The sequence below is a fragment of the Saimiri boliviensis genome, chromosome 9 (genome assembly GCF_048565385.1).
Source record: "Saimiri boliviensis isolate mSaiBol1 chromosome 9, mSaiBol1.pri, whole genome shotgun sequence".
NCBI classification, from domain to species: Eukaryota; Metazoa; Chordata; class Mammalia; order Primates; family Cebidae; genus Saimiri; species Saimiri boliviensis.
Window position 1 is genome coordinate 92354355 of NC_133457.1, and position 27630 is coordinate 92381984.

Sequence of the window (27630 nt, forward strand, 5' to 3'; positions counted from 1 at the left end):
GGGACTACTCATGTAGGGTGCTGTAGGAAAGGACTCTGAGTTTTAGTTGGAGTGAAACAGGGACCCACTGGAAGGTTCTGGCAGAGAAAGAAGATCTGATTTACATTAAAAACTTCTCTGACAATTGTGAGGACTTTGGAGGGGCCAGGATGAAAACTGGGACACCAGTCAGGAGGCCACAGCCCAGGAGACAGGATGATTATGGCCAGGATGGGAACCACAGAGTTGGCAGGAGGCAGCCAGATTCCTGGTGTTTTGAGGGTGTAGGAGATAAGGGAGAGAAAAGAATCAAGGATGACTGCTTAGGCACTGGGTAGATGGCAGGTGCCCTTTTACCAGACCAGAGAAGCCAGGGGAGGAGGAGTGGCTCAGAAGGAACTCCAGAACTCAGTTCTGAACAAGTGAAGCTCGAGCTATTGGATTCCTAGTGGGCTGTCAGGGAGGGAAAGAGGCAGAAGAGGACCAAGTGGGCATCAGGCAAGCATGAGACCTCTAGGAAGCAGTGCTGCAGAGCCAACAGCACCTAAAAGCTGCTGGGCCACCAAACCCTCCTCACAGGGGAAACAGTCTTGTCACTGGCCTCAGAGTCTCACATTCACAACTTGCTTTGCCACCACCAGGCGCTGCTGCACTCCTTGTGGGCCAAGTGCAAATGACAGTTCAGGAGGATTAGGAAGGTGAAGTAGGGGTCCTCTGAGCCTTCAAGAAATGAGCAAAGTGCTGGGTGTGGTGGCTCACGCCTGTAACTTCAGCACTTTGGGAGGCCGAGGCAGGAGAATCACTTGAATCCGGGAAGTGGAGGTTGCGGTGAGCCAAGATCATGCACTGCACTCCAGCTGGGGACAGAGCGAGACTCTGTCTCAGAAAAAAAAAAAAAAAAAAAAAAGCAAAACCTAACTCCGTGGCAGGTGGCAGTTAATAGACCACTTTCTCGGCCAGGCATGGTGGCTCATGCCTGTAATCCCAGCACTTTGGGATGCCAAGGCAGGCACATCACTTGAGGTCAGGAGTTCGAGACCAGCCTGGCCAACATGGTGAAACCCTGTCTTTACTAAAAATACAAAAATTAGCCAGGCATAGCATCAGACACCTGTAATCCCAGCTACTGGGGAGGCTGAGGCATGAGAATCTCTAGAACCCGGGAGGCAGAGGTTGCAGTGAGCTGAGATCAGGCTACTACACTACAGCCTGGGCAACAGAGTGAGATTCCATTAAAAAAAAAAAAAGAAACAAAACCATTTCTCCTTCCTTTCTCACGGCATCAGCCAGGTACCAGGAGGCAATCAGATGAGGCACTCTGGCCTCAGCGCCTACAACACACATGGAGGGGAGGGGATGATGTTGTAGCCCAACCAAAAGGAAAGGAAGCCCACGTCTGTTCACATTTATTGAGGGCCTACTGCAGACAAGCACATCCTAAGGTTCTTTTAGTTAAACCTTCCCCAACCTCGTGACAGGGGAAGTGATGCCAAGGTGCACAGCTGGCCAGAGGCTAGCACAGGATTTGAACCCAGAATCTGCTACCTCATTGCAGTTGTTCATACACCTTGCAGGGCACAGAGACCCCTGCAGCAAGTGAGACCCACAGAGCCACCTGCCTTCAAGCCCAAAGAGGGCCCAAGGTCACTTGTGGGAGAGGCTGAGGGTGCACTTGGGAGGAAGCAACATTTAGTTCAGACATTAACTCTGCCCTCACATTGCGGCCACAGGTCCCAAGTCGTTGGCTGTCCTCCTAGATAGTTTTGAGGCTTCACGACTTGCATACGGAGAATGCCTTCTCTGTTGTTTTGGTTTGTTTCATTGTTTTCCTGGCACCTCTTTCCCATCTGAGAAGGAAGGAGGTGACAGAGTGTTCTCGATGCAGCAAAGTTTCCGACCTGACTGTCCAGAGGCTCTAAGTGCATCCCGGAAATAAATACCTACCCTCCCCAAAGGGACAGGCCTCACAGCCTCGGATCGGATTCCTGGGCGAGATCCAGGTCCGCGGAGCGCGGGGAAGCTGTTCTGAGCTGGTGTCGCCGCCGAGAACTGTCCACACCCAGGGGAGGGCGGCAGTACTCGAGGCCAAGGCGAGGCCAGTCGAGGCTCGGCCCCACCTTAGAGTCACCCTGGGCCTGCGGGCAGCAGGAGGTCAGCGGCCGCTGCCCGTCCCCTTCCGGCCCTACCTTTCCCCCAGACAGAGCAGACGCCCAGCGCCACCTACCCCTTTTCCCCGGTGCTGGATGCGGCGCCTGGAGCCCTTCAGTGTTCCCGAACCCCGTGCGCCTCAGGGCCGGCTCTTCCCGAGCCCCGCGCGCCCCAGACCCAGGGCGCCCCGGCGGACTCGGTCCTTCCGCTGCAGCCACCTTCCCTAAAGGCGTCCGTGTGTACTGAGCAGAGAGAACCAAGCGCCCCAGCGGCGATCTTACCTCCAGTAGCCCGGGCCCTGCGACCTGGCGACCGCCGCCCGGGGCCTACGACCCTCCCCGCAGCGAGGAGGCGGGGCGAGCAAGGAGCGCGGCCATTGGCCACCCGGAGGGGCGGGGCTTCCAATCCCCGCGTGATTGGCTGGCGGCTCTGGGGCGGAGCGGCGGGGAAAGGCACTGGGCCTTGGTTTGCGGGTCGAGACACGCTGGACTAGGCTCGCAGAATCGAACTGATTTCCTGCTGGGGGCGCGGGAGAGCGGTTTGTTTTCTTCCCTTGTTCGTCTCGAGCAACTTCCAGGGGAAGTCCAGTGTCCGGCCAGAAACCAGGCAGGCGGCCGGCCTCGGAGTCATTGGCGGGCTGAGAATTCCATCCCCACGCTTCCCAAGTGAAACAGCCCCTCCTCCCGCTGGGAGCTTTGAGGGGCGAGGATATTCGTGTCGTTCTCTCCTGCATGCTCATGGCCTGGCTTACAGTTAAGTGTCCAACAAACGTTGGATGACGCTGAAGTCACGGGGCAAGGATGCCTAGCCAAGAGACGCGCACGCTGGGCCTGTAGGAACGGGAGCGGGCGAGGGAATGCAGGGTGGGTAGGCGCCAGGCAGGCACTCGCCAAATTGGCTGGCAGTCAGGCTGGGTGTGGGTTAAGTGCTGCGTGAGAGCGGCCTCTTCCGCCCAACGGTAGGGGACGGGTACCTCCCGCAGTTCCTGCCTTCTGCTTCGCCCTTCCCCTGCTGGAGCAGAGGCCAGCACTTGTTGAGCACCTACTGTCTTCCAGGCACAAGACTTAAAGCCTTATTCTTTAGAGTTCATTAAATACGCTCACGATAATCAGGTAGAGTAGGTTTATTCTTCCTGTTTTAAAGAGAGTTTAAGAGATTTGGAAAAATGACAGATGTTACTGCAGTTAAACGTATGCTAATCCTTTTTTTTTTTTTTTTTTTTTTGAGACGGAGTTTCGCCCTTGTTACCCAGGCTGGAGTGCAATGGCGCGATCTCGGCTCACCGCAACCTCCGCCTCCTGGGCTCAGGCAATTCTCCTGCCTCAGCCTCCTGAGTAGCTGGGATTACAGGCACGTGCCACCATGCCCAGCTAATTTTTTGCACTTTTAGTAGAGACGGGGTTTCACCATGTTGACCAGGATGGTCTCGATCTCTCGACCTCGTGATCCACCCGCCTTGGCCTCCCAAAGTGCTGGGATTACAGGCTTGAGCCACCACGCCCGGCATGCTAATCCTATGACCCAGCAACTTCGCCCCAGGTATATATTTACCTAGAAACATACACCTAGATAATGTTTGTACTGACTTATTCATGATAGGCAAAATCTGAAAACGCAAATGGTCATCAGCAGGAAAACAGAAAGACAAACTATGGTGTAATCACATCGTGGAATAGTATACGGCAGTGAAAACGAACAAACTATTAACACACAGACATAGGAGGATCTTCCCACAAATGAATGGGCACCAGCTGCTAAACAGTGCTTAGTGAATGGAACCAAACACTAAAGAGCACATTCTGTCTGCTTCCAGTCATTTAAGGTTCAAAAACCGACAAAACTAATCTACTAAGTAGAAATTAAATACTGGTAATTTCTGGGGGATGCCGTCTGGGGGAGGGAAGGGATGCACACCTTTTAGGGAAGTGGAAATATTCTACATCTTGATGTGAGTGGTGGGTACCAGAGCTAAAGCATATGTAAAAATGCATTAGCTGTACACTGAAGGTCATGTGTTACTATATACTGCAATTTTAAAAAAGAAGACTTACAGATGCCTAAGTACAGGCTTGACTCCAAAGCCAGTGTTTTGAGGCAGAGTATCACTCTTGTCAACGAGGCTGGAGTGTAATGGCACAATCTCTGCTCACTGCAACCTCTACTTCCTGGGTTTAAGCAATTCTCCTGCCTCAGCCTCCTGAGTAGCTGAGATTACAGGCCCATGCCACCACCCCCGGCTAATTTTTGTATTTTTAGTAGAGGGGGTGTTTCTCTATGTTAGCCAGGCTGGTCTTGAACTCCCGACCTCAGGTGATCCACGTCCCAAAGCGCTGGGATTACAGGCATGAGCCACCAGGCCCGGCTTAGGTGAAGTTTTTATTACTGTACTTTATAGCCCTGTAGATATTTCACAACCTTCAGCATTTAAAAAGTGTGCTTAATCACATCTAACTGTAATAAACAGCTCTGCCTAGTTTAGCCAAGAGGGCATAAATGTTGATTAGTTCAAGAATCAATCCTGCCTGCTCCCCAACGTGCTCTAGCAGCTTCATATCTCATTCTTTGAGGAAGAACATTGAAAGTGTGGGGGTGGGCTTCCAAATGCGGCTATCACTCCTTTCTTTGCTGAACCTCAAAGGGCATTAAAACAATCCCACTGTCTGACTAGGTGGTTCCCTGTCACCTGTCAACAGCTTTTTTTTTTTTTTTTTTTTGAGACGGAGTCTTGCTCTGTCACCTAGGCTGTAGTACAGTGGCATGATCTCGGCTCACAGCATCCTCCGCCACCTGGGTTCAAGCCATTCCCTTGCCTCAGGGTTTCACCATATTGGCCAGGATGGTCTCGATCTCCTGACCTCATGATCCACCCACCTCAGCCTCCCAAAGTGCTGGGGATTACAGGCGTGTGCCACCATACCAGGCCCTCAACAGCTTTTATAAAAATTTAGACAAAGAACACAACAACATGCTTATGGTATTCCTATCAAAAGCTCATGATCTGAAACTACTCATAGGGAAACAGTAAGCAAACCCCAAATGAGGGACATTTGACAGCTGTCCTGTCCAATACAGTGGCTACTAGCCACATGTAGCTATTTTAATTAAAATTAAGTAATACTTAGAAGCCAGTTTCTGAGCCCCACAAGCCACATTTCAAATGCTATTTTCATGTAGCTAATGGCTTCATAGTGGGCAGCACAAACAACATTTCGATGATTGCTGGAAGTTCTATTGAATAGCACCACTCTGCAGAATAACTCTTCAAAAATTTCAAGGTCAGGAAAGACAAGGAGACTGAGGGACTGCTCCAGAGAAAAGGACACGAAAGTGACATGACAACTGAATGTCATATGGGAACCTGGTTGGATCCTGAAACAGAAAAAGGACATCAGGCAAAATCAGAATAAGGCTTTTGGATTAGTTAACGATAATCTGTCAGTGTTAGGATCATTGCACTGGGTTATGTAAGATGTAAACATTTGCATTATTTCTGCAACTATGTTGTAAATCTGAAATCATTTCAAAATTTTAAAGTAAAATAAATCATCTTTGACCCTATCTGGCTATTTATATTATCTTTTATTTTTTATTGCATCCCCCCCTATTTCATGGGTGTAATTCATTGATCATTGTCCATTTATTAGAAGAGCAAGTCCAGAGAGTGATCTATGCCCTAGGCTGCCCCCAGTGAGGGCTCTGGAGCTGCCCCCTGCCCTCTAAAGCTCATCACAGACAGGCCTATGTCTCCAGGCCTCCCAGGGAGGATGTGACCCATACATGATGACTCAGCAACCACCAGCTCATGTTTCCCCCTAGAGAGCAGAGGTCAGGCCCAAAGATAGTGCCAGAGAGCCCCAAACACGGTCATGTTCTCAGATGTGAGTCCTTCGGGAAACTGAGACTAAAAACATAATCCCCACCTTTATGAATTCATTTTGAGTAATATTTTTAACAGTTATTCTTTATTTTTTATGTATTTATTTATAAAATAAACAAAGGTCTTACTACATTGCTCAGGTTGGTCTTGAACTCCTGGGCTCAAGCAATCCTTCTGTCTAAACTTCTCGAGTAACTAGGACCACAGGCAGACTCCACTGCACTTACACGGCTATTCTTTAAACTGCTGAATTTGTTCAATCTGTCAACTTATTTACATACATACATATATAGTTTTTACAGCTAATGTGGGGAAAACAGAAATATTTGATGAAGAAAACCAAAATCCATATTCATAATGCCACCATCTACAAAGATTAGCCAGGCGTGGGGGCAACATCTGTAACCCCAGCTGCTCAGGAGGCTGAGACAGGAGAATTGCTTGAACTCAGGAGACGGAGGTTACAGCGAGCCAAGATCATACCACTGCACTCTTGCCTGGGTGGCAGAGCAACACTCCATCTCAAAAAAAGGAAAAAAACCATAATGCCACCATCCAGGGGTGACTGCTGGTGACACTCCAGTGACTTTTTTAGTGTTTTTTTTTTTTTTCCTACAATACAGAGTCTCCAAGTCCTCTGGCTTCCTGGGGTCATCCTTGCCTTGACCAGCCATGTGAGATGGTTCCAGCCATGATGTGGGACATAATAGGGTCTGCCATGAGCCTGCCTTACCTCTCAGGGATCTCAGGACAAGGAGGGGGCTTGGCTCACTGCAGCTCCTGGGTCAGTCCCTGCTGCAGCCAGCTACTCCCCCGGGACTGCCTGGCCCTGGAGTTGGCATAGCCCTCTCATCAGGTCTCTGGACGTTGTGTGGCTGGTTGCCTGCCACTGACACAGGCTGCTTGGCAACGACATGCCTTGAGAGTTAGATATAGAGTTTCTAAAATTCACAGGCCTCTCCCAACACAGATTTCTCCCTGGTCACATCCCTCCATACTCCCAGCTTCCTGCCACACTGCTGGTGCCCTGCTTGTTCTCAGCGTCTCTTGCTGTCTCTTGTCCTAGGGCTCCTCTCCCAAAATCAGGTATTCACTGCAGGAAGCGGAAGTCACCCTAGGTACTCTGTGCATGGAAGGGTTTTATTTCTTGAAGCATAATTTACATTCAGAAAAATATATCAATCTTAAGTGTATGACTTGATTCATTTTTGGGGTTTTTTGTTTGTTTGTATTTTGTATTTTACCCTGTCGCCCAGGCTGGAGCGTAATGGCGACATCTCAGCTCACTGCAACCTCCAGCTCCTGGGTTCAAAGGATTCTCCTGCCACAGCCTCTTAAGTAGCTGGGACTACAGGTGTGCACCACCGTTCCCAGCTAATTTTTGTTGTTGTTGTTGTTTTTTGTAAAGACATGGTTTCACCATGGTAGCTAGGTTGGTCTTGAACTCCTGACCTCAGCTGATCCACCCGCCTCAGCTGCCCAAAGTGCTAGGACTACATGCATGAGGACTTGATTCATTTTTATCTTTGTAAATGTGTGTGCAACCAGCATCCATATCAACATCTAGAATATATTCATTTTCCCAAAAGTTCCCTAGGCTGGGCATGGTGGCTCACACCTGTAATCCCAGCATTTTGTCAGGTTGAGGCAGGAGGATTGCTTGAGCCCAGGAGTCAAAGACCAGCGTGGGCAACATGGCAAAACCCTGTCTCTACAAAAAGTACAAAAAATTAGCCAGGCATGATGGTACTCTCCTCTAGTCTCAGCTACCTGGGAGGCTAAGGCGGGAGGATCAATTGAGCCCAGGAGATCGATCTGGAGGTTTCAGTGAGCCATGATCATGTCACTGCATCTTAAGCTTCACTTGTTCAGAACTCAGTTCTGGAGTTCCTTCTAAGCTACTGATCCTCCTGCCTCAGTCTCATGAGCAGTTAGGACAACAAGCATCTACCATTGGCTCTTTTTTAAATTTATTTTTTGTAGAGACGGCGTCTTGCTATGTGGCACTGGCTGGTCCCAAAATCCTGGCCTCTAGCAGTCCTCCCATCTTGGACTCCCAAAGTGCTAGAACTACAGGTGTGAACCACATTAGATCTCTGACTTTTTTTTTTTTTTTTTTTTGAGACCCTTTTAACCCAGACTGCAGTGCAATGATGCAATCTTGGCTAACTGCAACCTCCACCTTCAACCTCCACCTCCCAGGTTCAAGCGATTCTCTTGCCTCAGCCCCCTGAGTAGCTAGGATTACAGGCACATGCCACCACACTTGGCTAATTTTGTATTTTGAGTAAAGACGGGGTTTCACCATGTTGGCCAGGCTGTTCTCGAACTCCTGACCTCAGGTGATCTGCCCACCTTGGCCTCCTAAAGTGCTGGGATTACAGGCATGAGCCGCTGAGCCCACCTCTAACTGCTTTTTATTTTTATTTTTAAAATTTTTAAATTCCTTTTTTTTTTTTTAAGAGAAGGGGGTTTCATCATGTTGGCCAGGCTGGTCTCGAACTCCTGACCTCAAGCAATCCACCTGCCTTGGCCTCCCAAAGTGCTGGGATTACAGGTGGGAGCCACCGCACCTGGCTTCTAACTGCTTTTTAACTCACATTCCCTCAGGGCAGGAACTAGAGCCTATGGTGATACCCAATTATATTTCTTTTTTTTTTTTGAAGACTAAGTCTCTGTGTCTCTAGGCTGGAATGCAGTGGAGCGATCTTGGCTCACTGTAACCTCCTAGTTCAAGTGATTCTCCTTCCTTAGCCTCCCAAGTAGCTGGGATTACAGGCATGTGCCACCACACCCAGCTAATTTTTGTATTTTTAGTAGAGATGGGGTTTCACCATGTTAGCCAGGATGGTCTTGATCTCCTGACCTTGTGATCTGCCCACCTCATCCTCCCAAAGTGCTGGAATTACAGGCGAGAGCCACCAAGGCTGGTTTCTTTATTTCTTTTTTTTTTTTTTTTGAGACGGAGTCTTGCTCTTGTCACCCAGGCTGGAGTACATGATCTCAGCTCCCCACAACCTCTGCCTCCTGGGTTCAAGCGATTCTCCTGCCTCGGCCTCCTGAGTAGCTGGGATTACAGGGATGCACCTCCATGCCCAGCTCATTTTGTATTTTTAGTATAGATGGGGTTTTGCCATATTGGACAGGCTGGTCTCGAACTCTTAACCTCAGGTGATCTGCCAGCCTTAGCCTCCCAAAGTGTTGGGATTACAGGTGTGAGCCACTGCGTCCAACCCCCTTTCATATTTCTTTCTTTTCTTTTTTTTTTTTTTTTTGAGACAGTTTCACTCTTGTTGCCCAGGCTGGAGTGTACTGGCACGACCTCAGCTCACTGCAACCTCTGCCTCCTGGGTTCAAGCGATTCTCCTGCCTCTGCCTCCTGAGTAGCTGGGATTACAGGCACCCACCACCATGCCCGGCTTGGTTTTGTATTTTTAGTAGAGAAGGGGTTTTACCATGTCGGTCAGGCTGGTCTCAAACTCCTGACCTTAAGCGATCCACCTGCCTTATCCTTCCAAAGTGCTGTGATTACAGGAGTGAGCCACTGCACCCAGCTCCCCAATCATATGTCTAAACTCTTCCAGAACACCGAGGGGAAAGATAAAATTCTATTCATTAACAGCTGTATAGAAAGCCCCCCACTCTTTTTTTTTTTTTTTGAAACAGGGTCTTACTCTGGTTGCCCAGGCTGGAGTGCAATGCAGTGATCTCGGCTCACTACAGCCTTGACCTCCCGGGCTCAGGTGATTCTCCCACTTCAGCCTCCCAAGTAGCTGTGACTACAGGCACATGCCACTATGCCTGGCTAATTTTTTGTATAGCTGGGGTTTCTCCATGTTGCCTAGGCTGGTCTCAAACTCCTGGACTCAAGCAATCCACTTGCCTCAGCCTCCCGAAAGTGCTGGGATTATAGGTGTGAGCCACCCACCTGGCCCAGCCGGGGTAATATCTGAGCGTAGGGTAACTTGCAGCAGGAAACTTGAAGGCCCAACACAGCTGCTTCCTTTGCAGCTTATCTTCTTTGTGGCTTATCTTCTGGGAAATGGCAAGCAGTGCTGGGAGCAGCATCCTTGAGAGATTAAGAATTACTGTCTAGGCCGGGCGCGGTGGCTCAAGCCTGTAATCCCAGCACTTTGGGAGGCCGAGGCGGGTGGATCACGAGGTCAAGAGATCGAGACCATCCTGGTCAACATGGTGAAACCTCGTCTCTACCAAAAATACAAAAAATTAGCTGGGCATGGTGGCACGTGCCTGTAATCCCAGCTACTCAGGAGGCTGAGGCAGGAGAATTGCCTGAACCCAGGAGGCGGAGGCTGCAGTGAGCCGAGATGGCGCCATTGCACTCCAGCCTGGGTAACAAGAGCGAAAAGAGTTACTGTCTATTGTTTATCTCTGCTTCCCAGGAGAAAGAAAAAGTTACCTAGTAACGCTGCAGAGTCCCTGGCCCCTGGGGTTTCCTATAAGCCCTATTCATTCATTCCTTCATTCATTCATTTGTTCAGTATATACTGGGTGCCTGTTTTGTGCCCACTGTTGGGTATAATGTAAAAAAACAAAAGAGGCACAATTGGTGGAGGTTATAACCAGATAGAAAAAAGAAATGGTAAACTAACACACAAGAAAGAATACGTAAACAGTGGAAAGTTGTTGAAAAAATTGGTAAAACTGTATCTGCCTCTTAAGGAAAATGTGTAATTCATCTCTAGAAGGATACATCTTTCTGTGGCCCCCTTCAGTGGACAGACATCAGTGGGGAAGGAGGTCTGACACATGAATTTCATCATGTTCCTTGAGTCTGTAATTTCAAAGGAAAAAAAGTTTTTTTTGGCTGGGTGCAGGGGCTCACTCCTGTAATCCCAGCACTCTGGGAGGCTGAGGCAAGAGGATTACTTGAGCTCAGAAGTTTTGAGACCAGTCTGGGCCACATGGCAAAACCCTGCCTCTACCAAAAATACAAACAGAAAATTAGCTAGGCTTGGTGGTGTGTGCCTATGGTCTCAGCTACTCGGAAGGCTGAGGTGGGAAAACTGCTTGAGCCTGGGAGGCAGAGGTTGCAATGAGGCAACATCACATCACTGCACTCCAGCCTGGGCAACAGAGTGAGACCCCATTATATATATAAAAAAAAAAAAAAAAAAAAAGCATCCCAGCACTTGGGGAGGCCAAGTGGGCAGATCACGAGGTCAGGAGTTCGAGACTAGCCTGGCCAACATAGTGAAACCCCATCTATACTAAAAATACAAAAATTGGCCAGGCATGGTGGTACGTACCTGTAGTCTCAGCTACAGCTACTTGGGAGGCTGAGGCAGGAGAATCACTTGAACCTGGGAGGCATAGGGCTAGACTCCATCTCAAAACAAACAAATATATATATATATATAATTTTATTAAGACAGAATCTCACTTTGTTGCCCAGGCTGCTCTCAAACTCGTGGCTTCAAGTGATCCTCTTGCCTTGGCCTCTCAAAGTGCTGGGATTATAGGCATGTGCCACAGCACCTGGCCTGAAAATGTTTAAAAATAAGGAGTGGTGTGAAAGCTGATGAGAGGCTGAGGTCCCAGGAGGGGACTAGGAGTGGGAAAACTCCACTTCGTGGAATGGGCAAGAGACTCAGGGGAAAGGGAGCACATAACAATCACTTGTAAGTTTTCTGCTCTGTCATTCTATAAGATGACTCTCCTCTGTCCCCCTAAACTTTTGTAACAGTTGGCTATACACAAATGTCTGTTTCTTTAGGGACATCAAGGAAAAGAGCATGTATGCTTTGTTTAGACAGACAGCAGGGCAGGAAGAAGAGCCGTATGTCCTGACCCCGAGTGAGACTGACAATGCCATAGAAGCAGAAAGTTAAATGATGCCTAGGAGACACACATCCCCACGAGAAGCCCAGAAATGCTGGAGTACTCGGCATTCCACTGCAGGTAGGATGAGGGCTCAGGAACTCATATTTGAATACTAAGGCATGGAGCAATTCCATAATGATGGAGGACCTGGAACTGCCCAGAAGGCAGAGACTTGAGTCACGCAAGTGAGCCTCCTGAACTTCACAGCCTGCAGGCTCTCTCCATGGTTAAGTTAAACTGGGCCTTCCTACAGAGCTACATTGTAGTCCCTACTTTACGGCAAATAAGAGATACATCTGCAGGAAGTAATTTTTCTTTTCTAGTGCTTTCTGAGATCTGCCCAACTAAAAGGATTAAGGGGGTGGGAAGAATATAGCCACATCTGATACAAAGAGCCAACTAGTGGGTAATTGGAATTCCCAGATGAAACAGAAACAATAAAGTACAATAGCTATTTAAAGATATAATCCGGGAAAATATTTCTGAAGTAAAGAAAGACTTTAATCTACTTTTGAAAAAAAAAAAAAAAAAAAAAAACACTGTTTGCACTATGAGATACATTCTAGTAATGTTACTGGAATATAAAGAAACTTTGGGGCACCCAGGCAAAAAGATCAAGTATAAAGGCTCTAAAAACATTATATATATATATGCAACACACACACACACACACACACACACACACACACACATATATATATATATATATATATATATTTTTTTTTTTTTTTTTTTTTTTTGAGATGGGGTTTCTCTCTTGTTGCCCCAGCTGGACTGCAATGGCGCCATCTTGGTTCACTGCAACCTTCCTCTCCTGGAGTCAAGAGATTCTCCTGCCTCAGCCTCCCAAGTAGCTGGGATTACAGGCACGTGCCACTACGCTCAGCTAATTTTTTGTATTGTTAGTAGAAATGGGTTTCACCATGTGGGCCAGGCTGGTCTCGAACTCTTGCTTTCAGTGATCTGCCCACCTCAGCCTCCCAAAGGGCTAGGATTACAGGTGTGAGCCACCACAACACACAGCCCAAAAATAACTTTTTTTTTTTTTTTTTTGAGACAGAGTTTCACTCTTGTTGTCCAAGCTGGAGTACAATGGCATGATCTCAGCTTACCACAACCTCTGCCTCCTGGGTTCAAGCAATTCTCCTGCCTCAGCCTCCCAAACAGCTGGCATTATAGGCAAGTACTACCATGCCCAGCTAATTTTATATTTCTAGTAGAGACGGGGTTTCTCTATCGTGGTCAGGCTGGTCTCCAACTCCTTTTCTTAGGTGATCCGCCCACCTCAGCCTCCCAAAGTGCTTTATTACAGGCATGACCCACTGCACCTGGCCCCAAAATAATTTTTTTTAACATACAAGAATTCAAAAATATTGTTCTCACGAAGTCATGTAAAACTATGGTATTAAGAAGGAAAAGAGTGAAACCATGGATTTCTAAAAACCGTCTAGTGAAAACACCACATCAGAACCTATGGAAAACAAGTAAAGCTGTGTCACAGGGAAATTCATAACTTAAAGACTAATGTCATTTTCTAAGACTGAAAACAAATGACTTAAGCACCCCTAAAGAGGTATGGATATACTAAATGAAAACAGAAGGAAGGAGTTTGTGAAAATAAAAGCAGAAAATAATGAGGTAATGCTGGTTTTTATTTCTTTTGTTTTGTTTTGTTTTTTTGAGACAGAGTCTTGCTCTGTTGCCCAGGCTGGAGTGCAGTGGGACCATCTCGGCTCACTGCAACCTCTACTTCCTGGGTTCAAGCAATTCTCTTGCCTCAACTTCCTGAGCAGCAGGGATTACAGGTACATGCCACCACGCCTGGCTAATTTTTGTATTTTTAGTAGAGATGGGGTTCACCATGTTGGTCAGGCTGGTCTTAATCTCCTGACCTTGTGATCCACCTGCCTCAGCCTCCCAAAGTGCTAGGATAACAAGCGTGAGCCACTGCATGGTGTTTATTTCTTAAATGAAATGACTGATAGGTACTTGATGCTCAGGTACTTGGATGCTCATTATAGAATTATAAGCACCTTTCTGTAAATGTGAAATACTATAGTTCACAATAATTTTTACGTTTGTTGAATGAACTATAATTTAGCCACACGATGGATAAGAATTTAAAAGAATATAGCCGGGCACGGTGGCTCAAGCCTGTAATCCCAGCACTTTGGGAGGCCAAGGCGGGTGGATCATGAGGTCGAGAGATCGAGACCATCCCGGTCAACATGGTGAAACCCTGTCTCTACTAAAAATACAAAACATTAGCTGGGCATGGTGGCACGTGCCTGTAATCCCAGCTACTCAGGAGGCTGAGGCAGGAGAATTGCTTGAACCTAGGAGGCGGAGGTTGCGGTGAGCCGAGATCATGCCATTGCACTCCAGCCTGGGTAACAAGAGCAAAACTCTGTCTCAAAAAAAAAAAAAAAAAAAAGAATATAGATGCTGTCTCTGTAGTGCTATGAAAAAAATCTCCAGGATACACTGGTGAATGAAAAAAGCAAGTGCTGGCCAGGTGCTGTGGCTCATATCTATAATCCCAGCACTATGGGAGGGAGATCCAAGGTGGGGCAGATCACTTAAAGTCAGGAGTTCGAGACCAGCCTGGCCAACTAGGTGAACCCCCATTTCTACTAAAAATACAAAAATTAGCCAGGCATGGTGGCATGCACCTGTAGTCCTAGCTACTCAGAAGGATAAGGCAGGAGACTTGCTTGAACTTAGGAGGTGGAGGTTGCAGTGAGTTGAGATTGCGCCACTGCACTCCAGCATGGGTGACAGAACCGGACGGAAGGAAAGAAGGAAGGAAGGAAGGAAGGAAGGAAAGAAGGAAGCAGGCTATAGACCAATATCTCTCATGAACATAGACGCAAAAATCCTCCACAAAACAGCAGCAAATCAAATCCAGGAATGTATAAAAAGAATTATACAAAATGATCAAGCAGGATTTATTCTAGATACATGAGGCTAGTTCAACATTTGAAAATCAATTAAGGTAATCCATTACATCAAAGGGCTAACAATGCAAAAATCTCATGATCATACCGATAAATGCAGAGAAAGCACGTGGCAAAGTCCAACCACCATTTGCAATAAAAACTCTCAACAGCCGGGCGCGGTGGCTCAAGCCTGTAATCCCAGCACTTTGGGAGGTCGAGGCGGGTGGATCACGAGGTCGAGAGATCGAGACCATCCTGGTCAACATGGTGAAACCCCGTCTCTACTAAAAATACAAAAAATTAGCTGGGCATGGTGGCAGGTGCCTGTAATCCCAGCTACTCAGGAGGCTGAGGCAGGAGAATTGCCTGAACCCAGGAGGCGGAGGTTGCAGTGAGCCGAGATCGCGCCATTGCACTCCAGCCTGGGTAACAAGAGCAAAACTCTGTCTCAAAAAACAAAACAAAACAAAACAAAACTCTCAACAAACTAGGAATAGAAGAGAACTTCACAAGTTGATAAAGAACACCTACAGAAATCACACTTAATGGTGAAAAACTGGAAGCTTTCCCACTAAGATCAGGAACAATGCAAGAATGTCCTAACAACTGGCTTTCAATGTTGTATTCAAAGTCCTAGCTAACGGAGAAAATCTGAAAGAATCAACAAAAGCAAACGAGCAAAAACTCCTGGAACAAATAAGCAATTACAGCAAGGTTGCAAGATACAAGGTTAACAAATAAAAGTCAATTGCTGCCCAGTCCCTCCTCTCCCCTCCCCACCCCCCACTAAAAAAAAAAAAAAAGAAGAAGAAAAAGTCAATTGATAGGCTGGACGAAGTGGCTCACGCCTGTAATTTCTGCACTTTGGGAGGTCAAGGCAGGCGGATCTCTTGAGTTCAGGAGTTTGAGATCAGCCTTGGCAACATCCCTATAGGGAGACCTTATCGTTATTAAAAGAAAAAAAGTCACCGTGCACAGTGGCTCACGCCCATAATTCCAGCACTTTGAGAGGCTAAGGCAGGTGGATCATAAGATCAGGAGTTCGAGACCAGCCTGACTAATATGGTGAAACCCCGTCTCTACTAAAAATACAAAAATTAGCTGGGTGTGGTGGCGGGTGCCTGTAGTCCCAGCTGCTCGGGAGGCTGAGGCAGGAGAATCGCTTGAACCCAGGAGGTGGAGGTTGCAGTGAGCTGAGATTGCACCACGGCACTCCAGGCTGGGTGATAAGAGTGAGACTCCATCCCCACCCCCCAAAAAAAGTCACCTAGGCATGATGGCTGATACCTGTAATTCAAGCACTTTGGGAGGCCACGGTGGGTGGATCACTTGAGGTCAGGAATTTGAGATCAGCTTGGGCAACAGAGTGAAACCTTGTCGCTACTAAAAATACAAAAATTTAGCCAGGCGTTGTGGTGCACACCCGTAGCTACTTGGGAGGCTGAAGTTGGGGGATCACTTGAGCCCAGGAGGCAGAGGTTGCAGTTAGCCAAGACTGCACCACTGTACCCCAGCCTGGGCAACAGAGTGAGATTCTGTCTCAAAAAAAAAAAAAAAAAAAAAAAGTCTGATTTCACTTACAAAAGCAAGAAGAAAGTGCGATTTTTTGGGGGGGGCAGGGGAGAGGACAGAGTGTCACTATGTTGCCCAGGCTGAAGTGCAGTGGCGTGGCATGATCTCAGCTCACTGCAACCTCTGCCTCCCAGGTTCAAATGATTCTCCTGCCCTAGCCTCCCAAGTAGCTGGGATTACAGGCATGTGCCATCACTCTTGGCTAATTTTTGTATTTTTAGTAGAGACAAAGTTTCTGCCATGTTGGCCAGGCTAGTCTCGAACTCCTGACCTCAGATGATCCACCTGCCTCAGCCTCCCAAAGTGCTGGGATTATAGATGTGAGCCACTGTGCCCAGCCAGCAAGTGCAATTTGATATTAAAACCACATTGCCCACTTTCAAAGGCCAAGGTGGGAGGATTACTTGAGCTTAGGAGTTCAAGGCCAGCCTGGATGACATAGCAAAACCCTGTCTCTACAAAATATTTAACATTTAGCTGGGTGTGGTGGTGCATGTCTGTGGTGAGAGGATCGCTTGAGCCAGGGACTTCCAGGCTACAGTGAGCTATGATCACACTACTGTACTCAAGCCTGCCTGGGTGACAAAGACCCTGTCTCCAAAAAAAAAAAAAAAAATACACACACACACATACATATATTTACATATATATGAAGAAGAAAGTTGGAGACTGACACTGCCTGACTTCAAGACTCACTATAAAGTTATAGTAATCAAGATAGCATGGCGGCCGAGTGCAGTGGCTCATGCCCGTAGTCCCAGCTACTTGGGAGGCTGAGGCAGGAGAATCGCTTGAACCTGCAAGGCAGAGGTTGTGGCGAGCTGAGATCATGCCATTGCACTCCAGCCTCGGCAACAAAAGTGAAATTCCGCTTCAGGAAAAAAAAAAAAAAATTGACAGGTGGGCACACCTCAGAAAAAAAAAAAAAAATTGACAGGTGGCTCCTGCCTGTAATCCTAGCACTTTGGGAGGCTGAGGTGGATGGATCACAAGGTCAGGAGATCGAGACCATCCTGGCCAACATGGTGAAACCCTGTCTCTACTAAGAACACAAAAATTAGCTGGGTGTGGTGGCGCACACCTGTAGTCCTAGCTACTAAGGAGGCTGAGGCAGGAGAATTGTTGGAACCCCAGAGGCACAGGCTGTAGTGAGCAGAGATTGCGTCACTGCACTCCAGTCTGGGCGATAGAGTGAGACTTTGTCTCAAAAACAAACTAACAAAAAAAACTGACAAGCTTCATTACTTTTTTTTTTTTTGGAGGCAAGGTCTTGCTCTGTCATCCAGGTTGGAGTACAGTGGCATAATCACAGCTCAGTGCAGCCTTGACCTCCTGGGCTTAAGCAATTCTTTGATAGCCTCTCAAGTAGCTGGGACCACAGGTGTGCACCACACTCTGCCAATTTTTCTATCTTTGTAGAGACAAAGTATCTATGTTGCACAAACTGGTTTCAAACTCCTGGGCTTAAGCAATCCTCCTACCTTGGCCTCCCAAAGTGCTGGGATTACAGGCTTCATGAGCCACTACGCCTGGCCCACATCATTAAATTATATGAAACTGGACTTCATTAAAAGTAAAAAGCTCTGCTTTGTGAAAGACACTGTCAAAAGAATGAGAAGACAAGCCACAGACTGGGAGAAAATATTTGCAAAAGATATACCTGATAAAGTGCTGTTATCCAAAATATACAAAGAACTCTTAAAACTCAGTGAAAAGAAAACAAATCACCCAAACAAACTGCCTGTTTTAAAATGGAAAAAAGACTTGAACAGACACCTCACTGAAGATTTACAGATGGAAAATAAGCACAGAAAAAAATACTCTACATCCTGTTATTAGGGAACTGCAAATTAAAACAAGATTTCACTATACACCTATTAGAATGGCCAAAAGCCAGCCGGGCACAGTGGCTCATTCCTGTAATCCCAGCACTTTGGGAGGCCGAAGCAGGTGGGTCACTCAGGTCAGGAGTTCAACACCAGCCTGGTCGATATGGTGAAACCCTGTCTCTACTAAAAATATGAACATTGGCCAGGTGTGCTGGCGCACGCCTATAGCCCCAGCTACTCGGGAGGCTGAGGCAGAAGAATCGCCTGAACCCCATAGGCAGAGGTTGCAGTGAGCTGAGATTGTGCCACTGCACTCCAGCCTGGGTGACAGAGCAAGACTCTGCTCTCAAAAAGAAAAAAAAATTAGCCAGGCATGGTGGCGTACCCTTGTAATCCCAGCTACTTGGGAGGCTGAGGCAGAATTGCTGGAACCCAGGAGGCAAAGGTGGCAGTGACCCAAGACTGCACCACTGCACTCCAGCCTGAGTGACAGACTGAGACCCCATCTCATCAAAAAAAAAAAAAGAAAGAAAGATAAAAAGAGGTCTGGGGGGATGCTGGACAGGGCTAGAAAAAAACACCCCTGCCCTAAAGGAGACGTGATGATCTAATCCCATCCCAGGGCTCACCATCCTCCCAACTCCACAAATATGCAGACCAGTTCCTGGCTTAAAACCTGTGACTTCTTCCTCCCTTCAGGTAAGCTCTCTTCTCTGGGCTCTACTGCCCTCCTGTCATCTCCTGTTGTCCCAGGAGTGTTTGTGGAGGTACGATGGTAACACTACCAGCTGCTCAAAGTCTCTAGTTCTCTCAGGAAGCTGAGGGACATGTGGTTTGGCCAGGGTTCCTGGGGCAGGGAGAGGAAAGGGAGGAGGCTTGGAGATGGAAGCAAGTTTGCTTCTGCAGCCATCTCACTTTTACTTCTAAATCCTGGCTCCTTCACTAGGCCTTCCTCACTAAAGTGCCCATTCTTCCTTTTGGGTGTTTAAAGCCTTGTGAGCGCCAATTCGGGGATGCGCAATCCACTGCTGCTTTACAGTCATCTGCAGTCACTTGGCCTTAGCTGCGTCTCTCCTGGAACCCTGGAGACATTCTGTATCCTGCATTGCACCCAGCAGAGCATCAGGCCCAAGGGAGGCTCGATGAATATAAGGTGAACATAAGTTGTAGTGGAAACCCAGCCCGAGGGGCTGGGGCAGAAGCAGGAAGTGTGGGAAGGGTCCTGGGCAAGCTCATCTGGTTAAGGAAGGCCTGATCCAACCGGGCATCTGGAACAATAGGAACTGGAACTCAGCAGCTCCAGGGTGTGGTCTCAGTCTCTACTATTCTCTCAGTTTGCCCCACCTCACGGGAACCAGGCCACCAGCTATGCCTAACCTCAACTTCCCACAGCTCCTGGGGGAGCAGGGTCTCAACCTCTTCCTTCAGTTCAGTTTGAAAAATAAATAGATCAGGCTGGTCTGAAGGTAGTGCGTTATCTCGATTGTTCACAGTCAATTACAGATCGAACTCCTGTTCTACTCTTTCCCTGCTTCTCACTACTGCACTCAACTAGTCTTAAAAAAAAAAAGAAAGAAAGAAAGAAAAAGAAAAATAGGCAGATCAGTAAGCTTGAGCCCTTCCATAGAGGCCAAAATGGCCTGTTCCCATGAGAACACAGCCAATCCACCAGGACCACCAATCTGGGGAGTGGGGTGGGAGGGGTGGGCCAGGAGAACAGAATGTATACCAAGGGGTGTCCCTACTAGGGGACATTGGGACATTTCCACTGGGACTTGATCACACACAGAGTAACATTCCCTTAAGTCTTCAAGGTCAAGGTGGTTTGTGGCACTATAAAATGGAAAAGGTGGCCTTATCCTAATTATGGTGACAGTAATGGTAGAAGGTGTGGCATGGCTGGTGGTCTTGGCCATGGACTTGAAAGGGCTAATCATCAGTGCTGCCTCCTAAGTGGGTATAGGTGGGTCTGTCCTGGGTGCTAAAGGGCAACTGATAGGTGGCAAGCATGAGACGGAGCTGACCACAGAGGCTCGTTCTGCCAAGAAAGGCTCACCTTCCTTGGTAACAGGAATAATGAAAACCAATGTAAATTGAGGTGGGTTTTCCCCCTCAACTGAGTAAGTTTAAATCCTCACTAGAAGCTGCTGATTGAAGACCATCTAATGACCAACTGACCAACCAGGGTTTGTTACCCCATCCATATCCCTTTGGGACTCAACATGGTACAGGCAGGTCCAGGTCCACGTTGCCTGAGGGCTTTTTCCCAGGGGCAGAAAGAGCCAGAGAACGTATGCACCCTGGGATCAACCTGTAACCACTGACTAAAGGCAGCAGTCGGCAAACACCCACAGCTGCCACCCCTCAGGTGAGGTAATTCAGAGACAACTGCTGCGTGCAGGCGCCCGGAGGCACTCGGCTCCCTACCACAGTCCTAACAGGCTTAACAAGCACTCACGTGGACTGCCGCCCCTTCCTGTTTCACGGGATTACCTCCCACCCCACGTAACCCACTTGTACCAATTCTTGGCTCAGGCTCTGCTTCTCAGGTGACTCTGCCACAGTCACCTGCCACCTGTGATATATATTTTGGTAGAGTAAGTATGTACCACCATCCAAAAGAGGCCTCTAAGGAGACAGAGATGAGGTGGGGATGAAAGAGGGAGGCCTCCTAGGGGGATCCTTGACCATGAAGGCTCAGACACCCAGCTTGGGGGCCATCCAGAGAGGCACTCACTCATAGGAGCAGGATGCACACATCAAACTCACAGAAAGAGAGGGTGAAATCACATAGCCGGTGCTTTTAATTCAAAATGAGAAATACATTATCTAGGGCAGACCTCTCACAATCCCCTGATGGCATCTTCTCTCCCTGCAGATGAGGGAAGCCCATGATGGTTTTATCTCCAGCCTGCCTGGTGAGCATGGGCTTGGCACAAAAGGAGCTGCAGAATTCTGCTGCTGATCAGCGGATGTGTTTCTGAACTCTGTGAGGGCTGGACACTGAGTAGGACCTTGTTGATAATACTGCCTAAGCGGCACAAAGGCAGGGGCTGCAGTCTCCAGCATGTAGGCACAGCTCCTCCACTCTCAGGGGAATCTGAGACCCCTTTTGTGTTGCAATGACTGTGGCTTTTTTAGTTTTGTTTTTGAGGTGGAGTCTCACACTGTCATCCAGGCTGGAGCGCAATGGCATGATCTCGGCTCACTGCAACCTCTGCCTCCTGGGTTCACAAGATTCTCCCACCTCAGCCTCCCAAGTATCTGGGACTACAGGTGTGCACCACACACCTGGCTAATTTTTGTATTTTTAGTAGAGATGGGGTTTCACTATGTTGGCCAAGTAGCTGGGACTACAGGTGTGCACCACACACTCAGCTAAATTTTGTATTTTTAGTAGAGATGGGGTTTCACTGGTCTCAAACGCCTGACCTTGTGATCCACCCGCCTCGGCCTCCAAAAGTGCTGGGATTACAGGCATGAGCCACTATGCCTGGCCTTGACTGTGGGTTTGGAAGGAGAAGGTGGGCTGAGTTCCAGGCAGCTCCTCACCCTACCACTAGTGGCTGTTGGGGGTGGAGGAAGCTGGGGTCAAGGACAAGCATGGCTGCCGCACTGCAGTGGTCTAAGTTACATAGCAGCTCTAGGCTCGGGATGTTCTGTGGTTCCACTAACCTGAGGACAGACAGGACTTCCTCCGCCCTCTGCCCAGCCTCCTTTCTGCAGCCTCCTCCTTTGTGCCCCCTACTTGTCCTGGTATAGCAGCACATCAGAGCTGGGAGCAGGCTGGGCAGGAGACAGAGGCCAAGCTTCATCTGGCTGTGTGTCCACCCTCTGCCTGCCCTCCGAAGCATCATCCCAATGAGGAATCAGCGGGGCCAAGCAGCACTGAATTCCTTCTCCAGGCCTTGGACAAACTGGTCGTTGAGGAAAAGTAGCTGACCATGGGGCAGGAAGCGGGTGAGGATGCCCTCGATGCGGTCAGCCCGCAGCAGGAGGTTGGTGCTGGGTGCCAGTAGCCGGAGGTGGTCAAGGAGGAGGCGTGCCAGCAGCCGGAGTGTGCCCTCAGCCAGCAGCAGGTTCTCGTGGGCGTCCAGCACCAGGGCAAAGCCTAATGAGAGCACGCCCAGCCACACCACCGTCCGTGGCTCCTGAAAAGGGTCCCCTGCTGCCAGGCGGAAGGCCCCACGTGGGGCCTCGTGCAGGGGCACTTGCTCATCTGAGGACTGCGGCTGCAGGTCCATGGAGGGCCGGCCGGATGCCTGCTGCTGCAGCCGGCACATTGACTCCACCTGCCTGGGGAGAGTGGGCAGGTTAGGCTAGGGGGCTCACATGCCAACTCTGTCATCCTCACGACCACACCTGGCGCTGGGAGCTACCATCATCCCCATTATCTCAGGTGAGAAAACTGAGGCCTAGAGAGACTAAGTGATCTGTCCAGGGCCACAGAATCAGGAAGTGTGAGCCTCCAGGTCCTGAACTACTTTATTCCGTGTAGCCAAGAAGGCAGGTTTTCAACCCAGCTCCTTGGACTGAAAAAGGGCACCAGAGGAAGATCCTGCCCTCATCTGCTTCACAGAGGCCTTCTCCACATAAAGGAAAGTAGGGGATGAGGTGGAAAATAAATGCCATCACCCAACATGGGCTATCCAATATCCACCCTCGTCCTATCCTGCCACCCTCTCCAAGTAATAAAGAAAGACCTTCCATTGGACCAACAAGGCTTCTCAGAAGCTCCCTTTGGCCGGGTGCAGTGGCTCACACCTGTAATCCCAGCATGCTGGGAGGCTGAGGTAGGCGGATCACCTGAGGTCAGGAGTTCAAGACCAGCCCGGCCAACAAGATGAAACCCTATCTCTACTAAAAATGTAAAAATTAGCCAGGTGTGGTAGTGGGTGCCTGTAAACCCAGCTACTCAGGAGGCTGAGGCAGGAGAATTGCTTGAAACCAGAGACAGAGGTTGTAGTGAGCCAAGATCGCACCACTGTACTCCAGTCTGGGTGACAGAGCAAGACTCCACCTCAAAAACAAAAAAAAAAGAAGAAGAAGAAAAAGCTCCCTTTGATCTTTCCTGAATCACCTTCCAGAGATCCAAGGTTGAGCATCTAGTCAGGAACAGAATATTCCAAACTGGGCTCTGGATCACTGGCTTTCTGGAATCCTCATGTACCACACCCTCTCTCTTCCTTAGAGATTCATAAAGTCTACAGGCATACTAAGGGTCCTGTTAAGTACTGCACTGAAAAACATGTTTAACCTGTACTATCTGCCTGCCTACTCTCAAATCTTAAGTTCTGCTACTTCCTAGCTGCATAACCCTGGACAGGTTAAATTCCTTAAACACTCTACTCATCTGTAAGATAATAAATATACCTACCTCAAAAGACTATTATGAGGCTAAACGAGTTAATATACATAAGATGTTCAGAACATAAATGTTTAGCACTTACAGGCCGAACAAATGTTAACTGTACTAATGATGATCATAGAATTATTATTTAACCCTTTTCACGTAACACTTATGAACAGCCATGGAAGACTCTCTGGAAAATGCTACTCTAAAACCTTCTCTCTTAGTCCTCCTACTCCTCTGTGTCCCCACTCCCCCAGAATACCTATTACAATCAGGCACATGTTTGGTGAAGGCCTGGGGCTATGTCGTTACCTGGCCACAGCTAAAATCTGTTCCTTCCGGAGAAGCCTGTCCCTCTCAGCACCATGTGGCCGCGGGTCATCAGGTGATTTCTCAGCACCAAAGACACAGGAGTAGAGCACTCGGCAAAGGCCTGTGTCCTCGGTATTTGGGGCCCTCAAGGTGTGAATGAGGAAGGCGTGGACCATGGCTCCAGAGTGGGTGCTACAGGGAAGTCAGAGATCTTGGTAAGGTAAGAGTGACCCGAGCAGGAGAAGCACCCACAGGAAGGAGCTGACCTGGCAGTGTCTGGGAGTGTATCCAGAGCCCGGTGAGGCTGGACACTTTGACTAACAGCATCAAAATAATACCTAAGAGTCCAGTGGTAAAGAAACCTCAGACATATATAAGCAGACTAGGCCTAAACTAAAAAAAAAAAAAAAGAAAGAAAGAAAGAAAGAAAGAAAAAGGCAAATAAAAACCACAGACAACCCTAAACCTTGTTCTACAAAACAACTGGCCAGGAATCTTCAAAAGCATCAAGGTCATGAGGTAATGGAAAACCTGAGGAGCTGCTCCAGACTGAATGAGACTAAAGCGACTGGACAGCTGAATGCAACGTGTGCTCCTGGATCGGGTCCTGGACCATAAAAAGGGTATTTGGGCCAGGTGTAGTGGCTCAGGCCTGTAATCCCAGCACCTTGGGAGATCTAGGCAGGTGGATCACTTGAGGTCAGGGGTTCGACACCAGCCTGCAAACATGGTGAAACTCCGTCTCTACTAAAGATAAATTAGCCGGGCATGGTGGCCCATGCTTGTAACCCCAGCTACTTGGGAGGCTGAGGCCAGAGGATCGCTTCAACCCGGGAGGAGAGGCTGCAGTGAGCCTAGATTGTACAACTGCACTTCCGCCTCGGCGACAGCGGAAGACTCCGTCAAAAAAAAGATGGGAGGGAGGGAGGAAAGAAGGAATAAAGGAGGAGGGAGGGAGGGAAGGAAGAAGGAAAATTTCCATAAAGCGCATTATTAAGACAACAGAAAACATTTAAAAGTGGACTATGGGTCAGAAAAAGTCTTGATCAGCCGGGCGCGGTGGCTCAAGCCTGTAATCCCAGCACTTTGGGAGGCTGAGGCGGGTGGATCACGAGGTCAGGAGATCGAGACCATCCTGGTCAACATGGTGAAACCCCGTCTCTACTAAAAATACAAAAAAATTAGGTGGGCATGGTGGCTCGTGCCTGTAATCCCAGCTACTCAGGAGGCTGAGGCAGGAGAATTGCCTGAACCCAGGAGGCGGAGGTTGCGGTGAGCCGAGATCGCGCCATTGCACTCCAGCCTGGGTAACAAGAGCGAAACTCCGTCTCAAAATAAATAAATAAATAAATAAAAAATAAAAAGAAAAAGAAAAAGTCTTGATCAATGTTACCCGACTTTGAATGCAGGACCATGTCCTTGTTTTTAGACAATGTGCAACTACGTGGTCCAGGGAAGAAAAACGGCAGCGAGGACAGAGGAAATGATAAGGTAGATGGGGCTAAGGAAGTTAAAAACCCGTGACTCTGATCAAAGTGTATACAGGAGTTACTTGAAACTGTTTCGAAATAAAGACTAAACAACAGCAATGGTTATCTGGCTGGCTCAGTGGCCGGCCCGGGGGTTGAAAGGCGGCGGGTACACAGTCAGTGGGTATCTGCAGCTGAGGCTAAACAGACCGTCAGTTTAAACTGGTCAAATAGCAGGTTCGCAAAGGCACTTCCAGAACCTAAGCCCAGCACCCGGACGCTGACATCCGCGACCCTCCAGCCGCAAGCAGAGCCCGTCATTACTCCGCGCCGCCGCGTCCCCCCTCCACCAGAGAAATGGTAGCGGTCAAGACAGCTTACGTCACTGGCTCCGCAACCCTGCGGCGCAATGCACTTGGGGGGTTGTAGTTTCTTACTCCAGTCAGCCAGGCCTAAACGGGGCACCCCGCCCTAAGTGTGTTGCTCCTGCAGCTCCGGGCCGCTGTCGTCGAGGCGTCGCACTCAGCCTTCAGTCCAGGCCCGCCGACTGCTAACAAGCGCTCCGCTTGGAGGCAGGAGAGCAATGGCGGCTGCGCAGCCCATGGGCGCCTGCGCACGTCGGTAGCGGGCGCACGTCGGTAGCGGGCGCCCGCGCCGCTGGCGCTGTCGTGGTCACGTCCAGGGCGGCGTTGCGGGAGCCATGCGCGGGCGGCATGTGCTGACTCTTGAACCCTGGGCTTGGGTCGGCCTCGCGGTGGGACTGAAACCCTCCGGCCCCGAGCTGCCGGCGGGAACCACGCTGGGCACTTCCGGTGCGGGCTCGAAGCGTCCCAGCTGGAAGCCCTGACCAACCGAGCCCCAGGCTGCCGAACCCGGTGGCCGCGAGGGGGCGCCGCGGTCCGGAGCGCGGAGTCTGCGGAAGAGGCCGGGGCCTCGTTGTCCCGGGAGGGCGAGGCGCGTCATCTGCTGCCTTCGGTCGCTCGGGGGCGGGCGGCGGGTGGACCTAGGCCGGGCCGCGCAGCTTTGGGCCGCGGGCTGGGTTCTTACTTGACCAACATGCGTGAGAATCACTGGGGCACGTGTTCGAATGTACATTCCTGGCCTGTACCCCCGGAAATTATGACTTTGGAGGGAAATATGTGTATTTTGCGCAGATTTTAAATACAAATATGTGTATTTTGCACAGATTCTGATGTGGGTTCTTGCAGCGAGTTAATTCCCGCATTCGGTTCAGCGCAGAACGGTTTGAACGCTGCTTCGGACTCTGTCACTGTGTGTCCCTGGCAGATTTGTCACTTCATTGGACCCCAGTAAAAGCCTGTAGAGTGTCGCCCAGGGCTAACGCTTAGTAGGACTGACGAGCAAGCCCCCTTCTTGACTGAAGGCCATCAGAACAACAGGAAAGAGGTTTATACCGTAAACCTAAAAGGGGCACTCTGGCACTAATCTCTAGAGCCTCACAATGGGGTAAAAGCCCAGTCTTGGAGTCTTGGCCCAGAGGTGTTTGGGGCTCCACAAGGCCTGCCCTTGCATGTTCCTCCAACCACTACCACCGCCACCGCGACCATGAAGGTATACCTCCTTCACCTCTTGGCATGTGAATGGCTTCAGCCTTGTCCCCCAGATGTGCCTCGGAGCCTCCCCCACTGACTGTTCTCCCAGCATAGAATCCCCCTTTCTGGCCTTTATTTTGCAGCCTCCACACCCCTCCCCACAGCAATGCTCCTGCCTCAGTCCCTGGAATAGCTGGGACTACAGGCAGGCTCCAACATACCTAGCTAATTTAGATTTTTTTTTTTTTAGAGATAATGTCTCACTGTATTACCCAGGCTGGTCTCGAACTCCTGGTCTCAGGTGATCCTCCTGCTCCTTCCTCCCCAAAGTGCTAGGATTACAGGTGTGAGTCTCTGCACCTCGCCATTCCTGTCCTTTTAATTGCTGTTGCAGATATATACTCAGACCAAATGGGAGGAAGCCTTCATGCTCAGGCTACCATTGGCATTCAGCTGCGACCTTTGCACCACTGTGAAGGTCTGACCAATAGTGCAGATGGCTCCCATCTTCACTCCCCAGGGCCATGCACAACACAGGACTAGAGCCAGCTTGAACATGCTCTTTGGCGACAAGAAAGAACAGGACAGAGTGGCCCAGGCAGGGATCCTAGAGCCAGCACCCCCTAAGAAAGTGCACTCTGGGCCCCTTAAGTCATAGGACCCAGGGTAGGTTAGGAGGTGGCTGAAGGGAAGCTGCAGGTGGCCAGGGCCTGGCCAAGGCATGTGACAACACATAAATATGTGTGTATCACGGC

The 27630-nt window shown here is 49.1% G+C and overlaps 2 protein-coding genes across 8 annotated transcripts in view; both read right to left on the bottom strand.

Annotated features, from left to right (window-relative positions):
• Nucleotides 1–25783, bottom strand: part of MAVS (mitochondrial antiviral signaling protein) — a 55813-nt gene extending 30030 nt beyond the window's left edge. The window contains exons 1-2 of one of the 6 annotated variants that reach the window (XM_074406296.1): nt 2409–2501; nt 1697–1826 (exon numbers count right to left, since the gene is read on the bottom strand). The gene's annotated coding sequence lies outside the window, so the exon portion shown is untranslated. The other 5 variants (XM_074406297.1, XM_074406293.1, XM_003941086.4 and 2 more) reach the window with 5 other exon arrangements.
• On the bottom strand, nt 16566–25846 carry AP5S1 (adaptor related protein complex 5 subunit sigma 1). 2 transcript variants are annotated; one of them, XM_003941089.4, is made up of 3 exons: nt 25760–25846; nt 23854–24045; nt 16566–22484 (listed from the first exon to the last, which is right to left on the bottom strand). In XM_003941089.4, the coding sequence occupies exons 2-3, from the start codon at nt 24027–24029 to the stop codon at nt 22058–22060; spliced, it is 603 nt and encodes a 200-aa protein (XP_003941138.1). In that variant the 5' UTR covers nt 24030–24045; nt 25760–25846; the 3' UTR covers nt 16566–22057. The 2 variants fall into 2 exon arrangements, with proteins under 2 accessions (XP_003941138.1, XP_003941137.1); XM_003941088.4 differs by having other exon boundaries at nt 25704–25793.
• Nucleotides 25847–27630: the final 1784 nt, after the last annotated feature.

Coding starts and splice junctions, on each gene's coding strand:
- AP5S1 (XM_003941089.4), bottom strand. CDS start 24,029: ATGGTCCACGCCTTCCTCATTCACACCTTGAGGGCCCCAAATACCGAG. Junction 22,485..23,853: donor CAGATTTTAGCTGTGGCCAG/GTAACGACATAG, acceptor CACTCTCCCCAG/GCAGGTGGAGTCAATGTGCC.